This window comes from Ursus arctos, unplaced genomic scaffold (genome assembly GCF_023065955.2).
Source record: "Ursus arctos isolate Adak ecotype North America unplaced genomic scaffold, UrsArc2.0 scaffold_16, whole genome shotgun sequence".
Lineage (NCBI taxonomy): Eukaryota > Metazoa > Chordata > Mammalia > Carnivora > Ursidae > Ursus > Ursus arctos.
Window position 1 is genome coordinate 43,440,033 of NW_026622830.1, and position 18,385 is coordinate 43,458,417.

At 43.4% G+C, this 18,385-nt stretch overlaps 1 protein-coding gene across 1 annotated transcript in view; it reads left to right on the forward strand.

Moving 5' to 3' along the window:
- The window catches only part of CFAP61 (cilia and flagella associated protein 61), a 285,814-nt gene extending 267,575 nt beyond the window's left edge, over positions 1-18,239 (forward strand). Inside the window, exons 25-26 of the mRNA XM_057312694.1 lie at positions 8,967-9,057; positions 17,939-18,239. Of these exons, the coding sequence (XP_057168677.1) occupies positions 8,967-9,057; positions 17,939-18,139 (292 nt within the window). The 3' untranslated portion in view covers positions 18,140-18,239. The remainder of the gene's footprint in view (positions 1-8,966; positions 9,058-17,938) is intronic.
- The last annotated feature ends 146 nt before the right edge of the window (positions 18,240-18,385 follow it).

Sequence of the window (18,385 nt, forward strand, 5' to 3'; positions counted from 1 at the left end):
TGAAATTAGAAATGCAGTGACAAAGACCTGAGGGCAAGCAGACAGCAGTTTCATCCTGCTGAGCCCCCCTCCAGGCTTTCCTTCCCATAATGTGCCCTTCCGTGGCCTGCACCCACCTCAGTTTCCCTGACACTACCCTCCCCGCCCCCATCCCTGCAGGGTGTGCTTCTGGGGCAGGGACCACATTTGCATGGTGGTTCTCTTGATGCCCGAAAAATGTCTGGCTGTGATTGATTAATGGCAAAGAATGACCCCTTCCTTGCCACTTTGTAGCCATAGAAGTCAGGAGCCCTAGAAGATACAGATGACAGAGAAAAGAGGGTAAAGTCCTCATGGGAGCACAGTGGGGAAGAAATGAGTAGTCAGTGAGGGGTGGTTGAGCCAGCAGAGAACAGAGAACTAGACGAAAACAGGTGCTAGAAATAAACGGTTTTGAAAAGCTTCATTGGACTTGTTGGATGGATGGATGGATGGATGGATGGATGGATGGATGGATGGCTAGGTGGGTGGAGGGATGAATGGATGGGTGGGTGGGTGGCTAGGTAGGTGGATGGATGGATTAATGGATGGATGGTTGGATGGATGGATGGATGGATGGATGGAAGGAAGAAAAAAGGAAGCCAGGACATAACATGTTTTCTTAGCATCTATACCAGCAGGGAGAAGGAGACATGGGGCAGATGGCTTCCAAAAACATGTTTACAAACCTGCCTTCATCTCACCCAGACCCTTTCACCAGGCTTTGCACACCCACATGCCTTCTTTGGCCCACAGGTGTGCACTGATACCAGCCTGGCTGGTAAAGACCGTGATGAGCCACAGGGCGCATCAATTGAGCTGATTGCTGCTGCATAATTATGAGGACCCAGCATTACCAAATATGATTTTTTAAGGAAACGCCCCAAGTCAAATTTCCAAATGTTGTTCAGTCCAAAGCAGCCCCGTCTGTAGGTCATGCCTAGCCCCTGGGTGTCTGGGTGCAGCCTCAATGATATACCCTGACATCTGTCACTTCATGCATTCTTGGACTGTAAATGGGAAAGACAAGCCCCACAAGCCAATGCTCCAGCCCACGCTACCACAAGGCTGAGATTCACTGTGGGCATGACCTACAACCAGGCATTGTGGCAACTGTCTATCCTCCGCCTTGAATCTAAGATGCTGTCGGTATGAGAAAGGACTTGGACGGTAAGAACTTCATTCTCTCAGGAAAGCCTGCAGCACTCCTCCTCCCCCCCAGTGCTGTTTTCCACCGAGAGAAAAGGCAACTGTTAACTGTTAGGTGAGTTTCCGGCTTGAGCAAACCTCTGTGCAGGTGTGGATGGCAGCTGGAGATCCTCTTGAGGAGTCTAAAAGCGAAAACTATTATCACTCCAGGATAAAATTAGAACAATTTTCATTTAAAAAAAGAAAGAAAGAAAGAAAGTTATGTGTTTCTTCTCTGCCCACCTGCCTCCTTTTTTCTAACTATTGCTTAGTTGTGCCATTTCACCTTGCACGTCTGAGGGCAGGGAGTGCAGCCTAGCTCTTTGGCAACTCTACTTTCCTCCCTGCCTGCCAGCTAAGATCCAGGACTTGAAAGAAGACACCCTTTACCCACTGTATTCTTTTCCCTTAGACACATGGGCCTTTTTCCTAAGGTCAGCGAATTCGGCTTCCTCCAGCCTGTCTTGTGGGGTCCTTTTCTCAGCATTTGGTGTGGCCAATGGCTCAGCTAGTTACCAGACCCCCACCAAGCTTGTATGATTTTGTCGATAAAATTGGCTGATTGACCAGATGAGGATGAGCTCTGGAGAAGTCTGATCAATTGCTTAATGATTGGGCCATATTGACCAGGAATGGTTAATTGAGTTCCACAAGTCAACATTCCCCGGAAATTCTGAGAAAAGTGTATCACTTGCAAAAGTGATGGAGAATTTAAGTCCCCCCCAAAGAACCCAGGCCAGCCATTGGCAGACTGAATAGAGACAGTGGTGTCTTCTGTTTGGGCCCTGGAGCGTTTGTGTAAACTATTTCTCACGGCTAGATCTGTGTGTGGAAATGATTTGTGTGATATTAACACCCAAAGCCACACAGCCACCAAGAGGTCACATTGCTGCCATGTTCTTACCCAACATTCTCTCCTGAAGATTTCTAGGCAGCCAGCTATGAAGGTTACCTAGTGGCTCTGGTTAGTCTTCCCTTTTTGAACATAAATTGGGGAAGAAGTTAATATTTTCTTGTTTTTAAAAATTCAGTATTGGGGGCGCCTGTGTGGCTCAGTCAGTTAAGCAGGTGACTCTTGATTTTGGCTTGGGTCATGATCTCAGCCTCGTGGGATCAAGCCCCACATCCAGCTCTGCGCTGAAGCATGGAGTCTGCTTGAGATTCTCTCTCTCCCTCTGCCCCTTCCCGCCACTCGCTCTTGCTCACTCTCTGTCAAAAACATTTAATATTCATGGAAATATAAGTTTCCCAAAAGCTTATCACTAATGCTGAGTATCCACAGCACTTGGGGCGGCCAGTGCCGACCTGACCACAGCCTTGGCAAGGACTCCAGATGTTCCTCTTCTTTCTGTGGAGAAGGAAAGAAACCAAACTGTAGAATTGCTTCAGTTTATGGGGAGAACATTAGACCTACATCTTTTCATAAAGCAAAACTTCTAACAACTTTCTATCAAAAGGAGATTGGGTTGGTTTGACTCAGAGTGTTCTTATCAGTTGCAAAATGAGTTTGGTTACATTCAGAGCTTTTCTAATTTTAATAATGAAGTCTGCCATGTATTTAGGATGGTTTAAAGGAAGCCCACAGGGATCTGTGCCACCCTAAACCTCCTCTTACCTAAACGGGGTCCTAGGAGCAGGTGCAGAGGCTCTCCAGGGAGAGGAGGGAGGGCAGCCTGAGTCGGACCCCTGCTCTCACCTGCAGGTGTCTTCAGGAGCTTGGGCCCCACCTCCTCCCTCCGTCTCCTAGGGACCAGTCTGTGCCAGATGCTGTGGGGACCCAGAGCCCACAGTGAGTAAGAGAAAGGGACGAGTGCCAGGTTAGCTTTCCTGTAAGGTCAGAACTACCCCAGGCAGCAAAAATGGCACAGAGAAAGTGAGTGGAAGCCCTTAGGCCAGGAATTAGTTTCCAGAAGGAGGCTTGTGTTGGGCTCAAGCGTTGGACAGTACTAGGGAAGACGCAGGCTTGGAAAAGGCTGCTCTGGGCTGCAGAAATGGCACAGAGCCCATCAGGCAGGAAGGCCAGAGTGGGAGGTATCTGGAGGGGGCTGGAGGGAGTGAGAATCTTAGACCCTCCACAGAGAAGAGGCAACAAAGGAAGCATCGGGCAATTGAGGTGCAGTCTGGAGTGGGAAGAAGCCTGAGCTAGAAAGAGACTCTGAGAGTGTGCCCTCAAGCTGCCTGTCAGTTCCCCACCCCTACTCGCCTTGAGCTCCCCCTCCCCACCCCCAGCGTGCAGAGGAGGGATGCCCAGAAGTTCTGCAGCCCAAGGCCAGTGTGGAGAGGGAGCTGACCATGGCTTTCCAGCCCCCATGCAGCTGAAGGGGTCAGTGTAGGAAGTGATCAGCTGGGTACCCCTGTCATTAGGGTTGGCGTTGTCCTTCCCACAGGAGATGGAAGAAGAAACATAATGCGCACCCATTTCATTCTTTTCCATAATGGGATTGAATTGGCCTTCTTTGAATAAAAACATTAGCACCTGCTGGAACGAATCAGTAATCAGATTGCCGGCCATTGGGATGCTTTTGCCCACCTGGGACACTCTTGTCTGACTAGGGTGTGCAAATTAACATTCTCAGCATCCTTCAACCACGACAAATCAGGTTCGGAAATTCGCGGTGAACAAACCTCACTGCAGCTTTACACATGTGCTTGGTTTGGTCTGGTCACAGGGCACATGGATTTTTAGCAAGTAGATTATAATGCCTACATTTAAAAATTTCCCCTAAGAAGTATAGCCCCCTACACATTATAGAAAATAGATATCCAAATAGCTTTCCTCCAAGCTGATGCCCACATCCAGCACTTTAGAAAACTCAAGCCACATAGCTGTTGGTCTGAGGGGCGGCTGGCAAGTTTGAGGGCCTTGTGTTCTGTAGCAGGAGAATATGGCTCTATTTCAGATGGAAATACTGGAATATAGGGTTATTAAAAATTTTTGTAAAATTGTTACACGGCCCCATTTTCTCTACAAGTCAATTTCCTAAAATGTTACTTTGCCCGTGGTTCAGAGGGAGGGAGGGATGAGTAGACAGAGCACAGGGGCTTTTTAGGGCAGTGAAACTCTCCATACGACACCGCAGTGGCGGCTACATGACACGATGCATTTGTCAAACCCACAGAATGTGCAACACGATAGAAAAATGAACCTCAGTGTAACCTATCGACTTCAGTTAAGAACAATGTATCCATACTGGTTCATTGATTAGAACAAATTGGAACAAATGTGCAAGGGGTTAATAGGAGAAACTGAGGGTAGGAGCCAATGTATGGGAACTCTGTATTTCCGCTCCCCTTTTTTCTGTACACCTAAATCTGCTCTAAAAAGAAAATGTATTAATTTTAAAAAGTTAATGTGCCAGAAGCAAACAAGGTCTGGGGACTGGGGAAGTAACTTACAGACAGGGACAGAGCTACTTGGGGCTTTGAATGGTAAATGACCAAGGACCACCACCCAGAGCATGAACAAAGGGATGGGTGTCCTCATCGTAGTGGCTGCTCTGAGGTCATCCCTACCAGAACAAGCAGTTTCTTTTTTTTTTTTTTTTTAAGATTTTATTTATTTATTCGACAGAGATAGAGACAGCCAGCGAGAGAGGGAACACAAGCAGGGGGAGTGGGAGAGGAAGAAGCAGGCTCGTAGTGGAGGAGCCTGATGTGGGGCTCGATCCCATAACGCCGGGATCACGCCCTGAGCCGAAGGCAGACGCTTAACCGCTGTGCCACCCAGGTGCCCCAGAACAAGCAGTTTCTGTAAGAACTGGGGAAGAACCCTGCAAATGAGATTCTTCTCTGGGTAGATTTTTGAGTACATTTTTTTCCTCTTCATCAAAGGGACCCCGTCCTTTTCCCCACTAAAACACCTTATTTCTAACGCCTGCCCTACAAAATAGCAGCTACTTCATCTGACAGTGGAGTTGTTGCTAATTATCTGCCCACTCAAGAGCCTGACCTGAATCCTAATTTAAACAGAGCAGACGGAGGGCATCTTGGAAACTGTAGATTATTTGCTAGTCATTTTCTTCCTAAATTCCATTCTGTTCTACATGCCATTTGATCAGAGTTGCAATCAGAATAGATGACCTTTCATGATCTCAGCGTCCTGTGATCGAGTCCTGCGTCCAGCTCCCTGCTCAGCAGGAAATCTGCTTCTTCCTCTGCCTCTCTCTCCCCTGCTCGAGCGCATGCTCTCTCTCTCTCAAATAAATAAATAAAATCTTAAAAAAAAAAAAAAGAATGGATGACCTTCCAGTGGGACTTCTGTTCAGGGATTCACTGGAGTCTGAAATCATTTTACCCCAGCAAAGGGTGTCATTGTATGCGTTTTAGCTTGATCAGGCTGTGAGCAATCTGATGTTGCAGACAGGTGTGCAGAAGCTGGTTTCCAGGCAGGGCAGGTGCCCACACACTCCTCTTGCTGGTGCACCAGCTCTCCACCCCCCACCCCCCCGCTGTGGGAGCCTTAGCATTTCATGACCCTGGTTTCAGTCGCTCCTAGGGGCGGCCACTGAAGCTGCACTAAAACCGAGAAGGAGCCTTCGGAAGTCAGCCTGCCGGTTTGGCTTCTAGGGTGTCTCTTTTCATTACTACACTTTGCTTTAATGGAACCCAGGAGTTCTTTCTCAAGAGAGAAAGCAAAGGGGCGCCTGGGTGGCACAGCGGTTAAGCATCTGCCTTCGGCTCAGGGTGTGATCCCAGCGATCTGGGATCGAGCCCCGCATCAGGCTCTTCTGCTATGAACCTGCTTCTTCCTCTCCCACTCCCCCTGCTTGTGTTCCCTCTCTCGCTGGCTGTCTCTCTCTCTGTCAAATGGATAAATAAAATCTTAAGAAAAAAAAAAGAGAGAGAAAGCAAAGCCAAATAGAGTTCTAGAAACCTTTCTCTTTTGTAAGTAAAAATGGCTGCCACAGATGAATTCCGGGAATGTAGGCAACAAATAGTTTGCTCAGAGATTGTCACCTTCTGGACGAGAGTCCCAAAATGTTTTCCCACAGGAGACAATGGTAGGAAGTGTGAGAGAAATAAGATTTCAGGACTCCCAGATCACTGGTGTGCAAGCCGTTCAGGGTACTGTGATGAGAATACAGGTGATCAAATACTCAGGTGCCCTTTCGGCTGGGCACTGGTGGGAGAGGCGTGGAGAGTTTCAAAGGCAGCAAAAGAAAAAAATTACAAAAACATCCAACTCCCTCTTCATGCTCCCCCCCCCATCCGCCCTCCACCCCTCCAGGCACTGTGCAGAGGGGTTTAGCAACTATATTTTCAGAAGATTAAGGGTCACTTGTTTCTCCAGCCATCAGCATTCGGCTTTGTGGACGGGGGCTAAGGGACGGTGGGCAGGCCGTGACCTTCGGGAAGTGGGGTTTCCCCAGAGATCCCTCTGTGAAGCAGACGACGGGGAGGGCAGGGAGTGAAGACTGCCTGAACCTGGAACCGTACCTGGGGTTTGGGAGCAGGGCCATGCTGGGGCGAGGAAGACAGACTGAGATTGTGGCACCTAGAAGGACATGGCTGAAACCAAGAGGGTGGGAACTTCCTCAGGCTTGTTTGCGGCGGGGCTTAGCGAGACCACCCTGAGACCCTGGTTTCACCTACGGCTTTCCCTCTCTTCCCATTGAGGCTCCCTTTTTCATAATACTGCCCGTCTTGGGGCACTTTGCAGAGTTTTGTCACCTGTTTATTTAGCAGAACTTGACTCTAACGACAGACCGATCAGGGCCAGGCAGTGTAGAATGTACACAGTGCCATGTGCATCCACTCATTTGTGAAGACCTATGAGATGCCTGTTGCTTGCAGAGGCTGCGTTAGATGGCCATGGAGTGATTCCAGTGGTCCCTCCTTACCTGAGGGAAGTATCTTCCAAGACCCCCAGTGGATGCCTAAAACCACGGGTAGAACTGAGCCGTGTATGTACGGGTTTTTTCTGCGCATACATACCTACAATGAAGTTTCATTTATAAACAAGGCACAGTAAGAGATTAACAACAATGACTAATGAGAATATAGAACAATTATAGCCATATACTTAATAAGAGGTATGTGCATGTGGTCTCTGTCAAAATACCTCATCGCACTCGTCCTTATGTACATTATCTTGTGAGGATGGGAGATGCCCACAGGACGAGGTGAAACAAGGTGAATGATGCAGGCATTGCGACATAGTGTGAGGCTACTACTGACCTTCTGCTGATACGTCAGGAAGGGTATCACCTGTTTCCTGACTGCAGTTGACCGCGGGGTAACTGAAACCACAGAAAGCGAAGTTGCGGATAAGGGAGGAGCTACTGTCCTCTACAGCCCTGCCTCTAAGAGCACCCTGCCCACCCGTCCCCTTGCTGAGCTCTCCCGCTTCCCCTCTTCTCTCCACTCCGCCTCCCTGAGTGCTCGGCGCACACACTCCTGCCTCCAGGCCTTTGCACCTGCTGTTCCCTCTCTCAGGAAGGCTCTTCCCCCAGATCTCTAGGTGGCTCCCTCTCTCCCTCCCCTCAGTTCTTTACTCCCTGAGCCTTCCTTTGGCCTCCCCCATCGTTGCCTGGCTTGTGTTTTTCCCCTAAGCAGTTCTCATTATCCAATGCGCTGTATATTTACTTATTTACCACTTGAATATCAGCTTCACGGGCAGGATGCGTGTCTGTTTTGGTTCCTACTGTTTCCCCTGCACCCAGAACAGTGCTGGGCACATAATGAATGTTCAGTAAGTATTAGTGGGATTAATAGTTGAACGGATCACAACAAAGGAATTAATTTAGCATGAAATTCGGTCATACTCTGGTGAAGCAAATAGGTGATAGGGAATAACTGATAAAGCTGAGTGCCATGCTGAGTGTAGCACAGACTCTTGTCATTATACTTGTCCTTTAAGGCTTCAGAGGTCGCTGGGACTCGTCACCTCCTTCTCTAAGAATTAACTTTAAGTCTGGGAAATCAGAAGGTGCTCGTCAGCACGTGGACACCAGTTTTTTCTTCCCCTGGGCACACACATGGCACGCATCAGCAGTAACGGGAGAAAACAGTGAAACCACATGATCCGCGTGTCCCCTGTGCCGAAGAAGTGATGTTTCCAGTTTCTAGACACTTGGCATTAAAATAAAATAAGAGTTAAAATACCAATAAATGTTCTTGGTCCTCCAAGAATGCATCAGGTTTTCAGTGAGATCACCTGGAAATAATGAGGGCCTTATTGTTCTCTGTGTAAGAAAGCATTTATTCAAACAGTTTTCAGTGAAGAGTTAACCAATATAAACACCAAAAGAGCTGCTCTCCTAAAAAGAGATTCAATTAAGCATCAGTGCAATTGTACGGAGACCATGCCGAACACCGAGGTGGCCTGTTTTTCTGGTCATTATTAATCCAGAAACCTTAATGATGCACAACGTTTGTGTTATTGTCTACCCAAATGTAATTTGTTTATGTAGCAGTTCAGTTAATCCTGCAATCTGTTTTTCTCAAATGAGGGCAGATAATGGAGACACCGTTCTTTACAAGTCTTCAGGCTTTTAAATTCTGATAAAATCAGGATTCTTCACTGGGTCTTGCCCCAGCTCTGAATTAAACCACTTTAAATGTAATTATGGAACCTGGCCTTACATCAGGAACATCCATTTAAAAAATTGATTGGCCAGGCTGTTCCACGAGGCATTTTATGAGCAAACGATTGCAAAGGGGCCAGAACTGTAATTTATAAAGGCAAAAAAGCAGGTAAATACTTTATTAGTGGTAATGAGAGGGTTTCCAGCTAACTGAATCTTTTCTTTCCTCCCTAGCTACTTCATGGAGCCATGGTGCATGGCCCTCTTTCACGATCGTTTTATTGATCTAAGGAAAGAGTTACGCCAGATCTTGACCTCCAAGGAGGTAAGAGTGATTAATAGATATGTGAGTTATTCCTTGGAAATTACAAGCTGTTTATAGTCGTTGATCATTTAGACTTTTCTCTACATTCCCCCTTTTGGTTTTACTTTTAACCAACTAGACTTCCTATAAACAGGCTATGGAGTATCCGAACACAGTGATAATTTGAGGAAAGTGGATTATTTAAATCCTTTTGCGACAAGCAGATTTCTTTTTCCTTTTTACACATAACTGTATTTCCATTATCAGCTAACAGGCAGTGTCCACTGGAAACTGGATCTGAGTTTTAGCCACTTATTCTCAAGAATGAACACTGCATCCCTTTAGCGTCTGCTCATACTTGCCAGCCATTCCCTAAACATGTGTGTGCGCACGCGTGTGTGTGTGTGTGTGTGTATGCACGCGTGTGTTGTTATAAAAATGTAAAGGGAAGACATAAGATGTCCAAACACACCCCTTTAAGAACCAAAACTTCTTTCTCAAAGTGATAGAGAATTAACTGGAAGTTAGGCTACATTTCCCAAAGTCTCCATGCTCCGCAAGAAATTTGACTCTGCAGTGTGAATCGGGAAATGTTTGTGAAACTTTAAATTAAATTCTTTCATTCAACACTAGAGTCCTTACCGGAGCTGTGGAACGTTAGCATCTATGCTCAAAAAGTGGTCAGATATCCATCCTAGATTCTCCCTTGCTCTACTCAGACAAGGGCTGGGGCACAGCTTACTTTCACTGTGTTTTACTGTCTAAATGGTCAAGTCCTGCGACTCTGTTATCACTTCCACTTGACAGCACCCATGCCCCTCGAAGGTTCCCGTGGTGTGGGCTGCCATGCTGGGCAGCACAGATACAGGTCATGTGTGGAGTCCCTACAACACGCACCATCTCGCTTAACCATAACAAGAGCCATTCAGGACACACTACTGTCATAGTTTTGACTTTACCAATGAGGAGAGGCTAAAGCCGAAAGATTTTAAAGGACCTGCCATGGATTACACGGCTAGTCTGTGGCCAGCAAGCTTCAAATTCAAGGATCTCTCACTCTGAAGCCAGGAACATAGGCACTGAGCCATATGGACTAAACTGCATGGCTTGGTACCTTCTCTTCATTGCCTGCCCCCTTTCCAGTTTTATGCCTGGGGTCCAAGATTGGAAATTGAAATAATTTTACTAATCCAAAACAGATTCAGATTGGGAAAAATAGGTTTAAAATGTAAACCAAACTCATTTGTCTTTAGAATCCACAGATAGGAACCAGGCAGGTAAAGGTACATGAGGGAGGCAGAGGGGACTGTGACCATGCAAAGGTCATCCACTGCTAATGCCACTCATACTTGAATTAAATGCTACAGTCAAACAGGGCCCTGCAGTTCATTCTAAAAGCGGGAGTGAGTCAGTTTAGGTTGAAACATGAGCTCGAGTTGTAAGCTTGGTGCTTACTGCATTTCACTCAACTCCTTAGGGCCCACTCTTCCTCTCAAAATGTATTCTGCAGCTCATTACTGCACCATAGTAAAGACTCATTCATTTTCTAGTTATCCCATCAAAACTCTGTGCTTAAATCCTTCTAAACCCCAGAATCAAGCTCCTCAGTTAATATTTTGTACAGAACCATGGGGTTTTAGGTGCCAAGCTTAAAAGGGAGGCTTTCCTCTTACCCTTCCAAGTAAACTACCAAATAGTCGCTTTGCATGGCCCTCACCAAGACACTCTCAACCTTTTATCCATGAACAGACATTTGCTCTGGGTCAGTTCATTGTGTGTGAAGTCACCATGGAAAACAGGCCCTTTTAGTAGACCTGAAGGGACCACGAACATTTGTGGAAGACACACTAAGGGCTCCTTCACCATTCTTGTGGCTTTTCTAGATTTCCAGAAAGTGAAACCTCTGGAAGAAAAGCCTCCACTGGGGGCTTGCTCTGCTTTGTGCATTTACATCTGTCAAGTAGGCAAGGCTGCAGGAAGAGGTGGAACACACAGTGGTGTCTGCCTCTAACTTAGATCCCTGCGGGGCAGGGACCACCTGTTCCCATCTCAGAGAGCTGTGGGAGGGGTGAAGAGGGAATGTGTGCAAGTAAATGGCACAGAAGAACAGCTCCCAGTAAGTGCCAGCCCCCACAAGTAACGGTGTTGGAGACCGGCTGGCAGTGGAAACAGTACTTGTATAAGCAGGTACTCAGGAGTTCATTTAAGAGTCTGGCAATAGGAAAATAAAGGGGATAGCCTTCACTAAAGAATAATGGTAGTTCTTTTTCTCAAATATTGAGATGATGTCACCCATTTCATTTCACTTTCCAGTTGTCTTTAGGAAAGTACAGCAGTCCAATCCCATTAACTATGATATCCCATAGCTCTCCCTCCACATGAAGAGAAAGAAATAAAAGACTATTATCTTTGACTGTTATTATAAGCCATCTCAAATTCATGTATCATTTATTTTTAAAACAAGCTCATTGTAAGACTTTACACATCCTTTCATGGAAGTAAAGAGGAACAGATTATAAATCCACTGGAACTGCATTTAGCTGGGATTTAAGCCAAAGCATCATTGACCGAAGTGAAATTATGTATAGTTATGTTCTTCAAAAAGATAACAACTATAAACATATATGCACCTAACAACAAGACCCCACTACCTATAAAGCAAAAGTTGATAGAACTGAAAGAAGAAATGGTTCTAAAATAAGACCTGGGCTGTGATCACAAAGGCAGCATGGTACTGGCACAAAAACAGACATACAGACCAATGGAACAGAATAGAGAACCCAGAAATGGACCCTCGGCTCTATGGGCAACTAATCTTTGATAAAGCAGGAAAAAACATCCAGTGGAAAAAAGGCAGTCTCTTCAATAAATGGTGCTGGGAAAATTGGACAGCTACATGCAGAAGAATGAAACTTGACCACTCTCTCACACCATACACAAAGATAAACTCCAAATGGATGAAAGACTTCAATGTGAGACAGGAATCCATCAAAATCCTAGAGGAGAACACAGGCTGTAACCTCTTTGACATCGGCCATGGCAACTTTTTTCATGACACAACTCCAAAGGCAAGAGAAACAAAAGAAAAAAAGAACTTGTGGGACTTCATCAAGATAAAATCTTCTGTACAGCCAAGGAAACAGTCAAAAAAAACTAAGAGGCAGCCCACGGAATGGGAGAAGAAATTTGCAAATGACACTACAGATAAAAGAGTGGTATCCAAGATCTACAAACAACTTCTCAAACTCAATACATGTGAAACAAATAATCAAATCAAAATGGGCAGAAGATATGAACAGACTCTTTTCTAATGAAGACATATAAATGGCTAACAGACACATGAAAAAATGTTCAAAATCATTAGCCATCAGGGAAATTCAAATCAAAACCACCTTGAGATACCAACTTACGCCAGTTAGAATGGTAAAAATTGACAAGGCAGGAAGCAACAAATGTTGGAGAGGATGTGGAGAAAGGGGATCCCTCTTACACTGTTGGTGGGAATGCAAGTTGGTACAGCCACTTTGGAAAACAGTGTAGAGGTCCTTTAAAAAGTTAAAAATGGAGCTACCCTATGATACAGACGTAGTGAAGAGAAGGGTCATATGCACGCCAATGTTCATAGCAGCTTTGTCCACAATAGCTAAATTGTGGAAGGAGCCCAGATGCCCTTCAACAGATGAATGGACTAAGAAGATGTGGTTCATATACACAATGGAATATTACTCAACCATCAAAAAGAATGATTACCCAACATTTGCAGCAACATGGACGGGACTGGAGGAGATTATGCTAAGTGAAATAAGTCAAGCAGAGAAAGCCAATTATCATATGGTTTCACTCATTTATGGAACATAACAAATAGCAGGGAGATCAGCAGGAGAAGGAAGGGAAGATTGAAGGGGGCAGTAAACAGAAGGGGGAATGAACCACGAGAGACTATGGACTCTGGGAAACAAACTGAGGGCTTCAGAGGGGAGAGGGGTGGGGGATTAGGATAGGCTGGTGATGGGTATTAAGGAGGGCACATATTGCATGGAGCACTGGGTGTTATATGCAAATAATGAATCATGGAACACTACCTCAAAAACTAAGGATGTACTGTATGGTGACTAACATAATATAATAAAAAATTATTATTAAAATAAGACCTGGGGAATTCAATATCACACTTTCAATAATGGATAGTACAACCAGATAGAAGATCAATAAGGAAATAGGGGACTTAACACTCTATAAACCAAATAGACCTAACAGATAAACACAAAACACTCTACTCAACAACAGCAGAATGAACATTGTTCTTAAGCATATACGGAACATTCTGCAAGAGAGGCCATATGTTGGGCCACAAAGCAAGTGTCAATAAATTTTAAAAGATTAAATCATACAAAGTATATTCTCCAACTGCAATGGAATAAAACTAGAAATCAAAAAAGAAGGAAAAAATTTCACAAAATTGTGGAAATTAAAAACAGACTCTTAAGCAACTTCTTTGATTTTAAAGAAGTCAATGAGATATTAGAAATGCTTAGAAACAAATGAAAACAAAACCACAACATACCGAAAGTAATGGGATACAGCTAAAGCAGTTTTCAGAGGGAAATTCGTAGCTGTGAATGCCCAGAGTTGTAAAAAGGAAATATCTCAAATCACTAACCTAATTTTATGCTTCAAGGAAACCTAACTAAACCCCATGCTAGCAGAAGGAAGGAAATTATAAAAATTAGAGTAGAGATTAATGAAAGAGGGAGTAGAAAACCAACAGAGAAAACTGGTGAAACCAAAAGATAGTTCTTTGAAAAGATCAACAAAATTAACAAGCCTTTAGCTAGACTAAGGATAAAGACTCTAATTACTAAAATCAGAAATGAAAGTGGGAGGGGTGCCTGGGTGACTCCAGTCAGTTGAGTGTCTGACTCTCGATTTCAGCTCAGGTCAAGATCTCAGGGTTATGAGATTGAGTCCCGAGTTGTGCTCCACTCTGGGCATGGGGCCTGCTTAAGATTGTCCTTTTCCCTCTCCCTCTCTTAAAGAAAAAAAAAAAGTGAAAGTGGGAACATTTCCACTGATCTTACAGAAAAAACAAAGGATTATAAGAGAATACTGTGAATAACTGTATGCCAACCAACTAGATAGATAACCTGGATGAAATGGACTAACTTCTAGGAACATACAAACTACAAAACTGATGCAAAAGAAATTTAAAAAAATCTCAACAGACCTATAATAAGTGAAGGTATCAACTCAGCAATCAAAAACTTCATGACAGAGAAAAGCTCAAGACCAGATGGCAAATTCTACCAAACATTTAAAGAAGAATTAACAGTAATCCTTCTCTAACTTCTCAAAAAAAATGAAGAGAGAGGAATACTTTCCAGCCCATTCTTTGAGGCCAGCATTACCCTGATACCAAAGCCAAATACATCAAAAGGGAAGAGAACTACAGACCAATAGCCCTTATGAATTTAGACCTAAAAATCTTCAACAGAATACTAGCCAACTAAATCCAACAGTATATCAAAAGGATTATACACCATGGCCAACTGAGATTTACTCCAGGAATGTAAGAGTGGTTCACCATATAAAAATCAATCAGTGTAATATACCACATTAACAGAATGAAGGGAGAAAAAATGCTGTCATCTCCATTGATACAGAAAAAAACATTTGACTAAATCATACATTCTTTCATGGTAAAACACACACACTAAAAATCTTAGGAATAAAAGGGAACTGCCTCAACCTGATAAAGGGTATTTATGAAAAACCTCCAGCTAATATCACACTCAGTGAAAGACTGAAAGCTTTAGCTCTGGGATCTGGAACAAGACAAGGATGCCTGCTTTCACCATTTACATTCAACATTGTACTGGAAATTCTAGCCAGAGCAATTAGGCAGGAAAAAGAATCAAAAGGCATCCACATTGGAAAGGAAGAAGTAAAACCATTTTCTGAGATACTATGATCGTATATGTAGAAAATCGGAAAGAAGCTACAAAACACTAGAGCTAATAAATGAATTCAGCAAAGCTACAGGATACAACATCAACACACAATCGTCATTGTCTACATTAGCAATGAATAATCCAAAGGTAGAATTAAGAAAACAATTCTATGTACAATAGCATCAAAAAGAATAAAATACTTGGGAATAAATTTAAACAGGAGGTGTAAGATTTGTACACTGAAAACCTCAAAACATTTCTGAAAGAAATTAAAGCAGAACTAAATAAATGGAAAGACGTTTGTGTTCATGAATTGAAGACTTAATATAGTTAAAATGGCAGCATTCCGCAAAGCCATGTATACATTTAATGCAATCCTAGAAAAATCCCAATGGCATCTTTTGCAGAAATGGAAAAATTCATAGGAAATGCAAGAGACTCCAAATAGCCAAAACAAACTTGGAAATAAAAAAAGTTGAAGGACTTACACTTTGCAATTTGAAAACTTACTATAATTCAGCAGTAACCAGGACAGCATGGTACTTGCATAAGGACAGATATATAGGTCAATGGAATAAAATCGATAATCTAGAAGTGAAACAATTTCTCATGGAAAGATTTATATCATTAATCATTAGGGAAATGCAAATCAGAACTACAATGAGATACCACTTCCCACCCACTAGAATGGTTATCGTAAAAAGAAAAAGGAAATAACAAGTGTTGGCACTAGACGATCATACTGAAAAGGGGAGATGGTCACACTGAGGGGGGGAGATAGTCACACTGAGGGGACATGGTCACACTGAGGGGAGATGGTCACACTGAGGGGGGGAGATAGTCACACTGAGGGGAGATGGTCACACTGAGGAGAGATGGTCACACTGAGGGGGAGATGGTTACACTGAGGGGAGATGGTCACACGGAGAAGACACACTATAAAAGACAAATCCACAAAAATCTGTTTACAATCTAGAGAGTATTTGTCTTAGATAAAAGCTCCATTTTGTGATTTTATAGTATTTACCCCATTGTCAGAACAGCACCACACATCATGAACCCCAAATCTTCTATAATTTTGGTAAAGTCATTTTTGCAAAGTCATTTTTGCTTGATACAGTTCTCTGAAAAACTAAGGAATCTTGTGGAATAAATGCTTGGGGACATTCTAGCAGGATGCAAATGTTTCGGCACCTCTAATATTAGGTCCTGAGCATCGGGTGCCTTTTTCTCTGTCACTGTTTTGTTGCACTGATATAAATCTGAAGTCCTCTGAGCCCCAGTGACAAGTGAAGTGTGTGTAATCTCCAACACCTGGTAGTGTCTCACTTAAATGATCAAATGATAATTCTGTTATGCTTCCATAACGTTTGAACCTATTTTCCTATCTATAAAATTCTTACTATTAATAAATTAATGATCCGTTAGAACTCTGCGAGTCATCTACTTTTTTCCTGTTCAAAATTAAAATTATTGGAAGTTTAAGTAAATATACCATCAAAGTCCCCGTGACTCTTCTGTTAGGGTAATTTGGAATTACTGTAGTGTTCAGAATGCAGACAGCTCAAACCTTGGAGACGTGAATTATATAACAACCTTCTATCCATGGGCAGGTGTATGATGAAGCAAATAGGGTAAAACATTAACGCTATGGAACCCAGTGGTGTGTGTGCCGGTGCTAAGTGTACAATTCAGTCAACTTGCCTCTGTTTGAATACTTCTATAATAAAACGTTGGGAAATCTCCTAATATATTACAGATATGCACAGCATATCTCAACTTTAAATAGCTATTCTCTCTAAGCTTTATCTTTTTTATAATAATATTTTTTATTATATTATGTTAGTCACCATACAGTACATCCCCGGTTTCCGATGTAAAGTTCGATGATTCATTAGTTGCGTATAACACCCAGTGCACCATGCAATACGTGCCCTCCTTACTACCCATCACCAGTCTATCCCATTCCCCCAGCCCCCTCCCCTCTGAAGCCCTCAGTTTGTTTCTCATAGTCCATAGTCTCTCATGTTTCATTCCCCCTTCTGATTACCCCCCCTTTCTTTATCCCTTTCTTCCCCTACTGATCTTCCTAGTTCTTATGTTCCATAGATGAGAGAAACCATATGATAATTGTCTTTCTCTTCTAAGCCTTATCTTTAAAGATGTCAATGAAATTTGACTTGACTAAGAATTTAAGAGCTTTTTAAATCCTATTTCTTGAGAAGACGGTAATCATGTGAAACATCTAGAAGTTTTCATGTAAAAATGTTTAATCACTTCCTTTCTTATTTTTAAAACAAGTGTGATCTACAGATAATTTTTATCTGAATATTAAGAACTTAAGGGGCGCCTGGGTAGCGGAGTCGTTAAACGTCTGCCTTCGGCTCAGGGCGTGATCCTGGCATTCCAGGATCGAGTCCCACATCGGGCTCCTCGGCTAGGAGCCTGCTTCTTCCTCTCCCACTCCCCCTGCTTGTGTTCCCTCTCTCGCTGGCTGTCTCTCTGTCACATAAATAAATAAAAAATCTTTAAAAAAAAAAAAAGAACTTAAAATTACTATTCTTGCTGAACACTGAGAACATTACGCCAGGTGCAGTAGGACAGTCACAAGAGGACTAATGCTGTTTGATAATACTTATATGAAGTACCCAGAGTAGTAGATTCACAGACAGAAAGTAGAGGTACATAGCACAATTCTGTTTTCTTCATAATTGGATGACTTTCTTATATATGTGTCCTTGGTTACCACTTAAATTATCCTTTATATTTTAAAAAAATGGTTAAAGCGGTAGATCTTATGTGTATTTTGCCACAATTAAAAATAAAAAATTTAAAAAGCTAGGGGGAAAAAAAGACCATCCTTAGGAAGATGAGCACTCTTTTTCATTTTAGTGAAACTGCCCTCTTATTGTCCAAGTAATTTCTGTTATCTGGCCTCTTCCTGTGTTTTCCAGGAGGAAGACCTTCCTTCCATAGAACAGCTAGCCCGGCAGATAGAAGATGAGGAAATTAACCTGAATGAGAAGCCCAGGAAATATCTCAAAAGAGTCTTCCAGGAAACCATCTACAAGTCACTGGTGGAGAAGAGCATTCTTGACTACCTGCACTATAATCACTACCACCTGCCCATGTACGCATGGCCAGGCATCATTTAGTTGTGGCCACGGTCTCCACTTTATTGTGTTCACACGTGGAGTTCCTGGAAGTGCTCAGTATAAATAGGAAACCTCTCTGAAGCCTGGCTTGACTACCAAGCACCATTGTGGTTTAGTGACTTCTTTTCCGCCTCCACAAACGCCTGTAGTTTTCTATCGTCCCAGTAGGTGGCGCCCGGCCGTGGGTCTCTATTCTGGGGCAGGGAGCCGCTTTTGAACACCAGGCGTGTTCCAGTGCAGAATAAT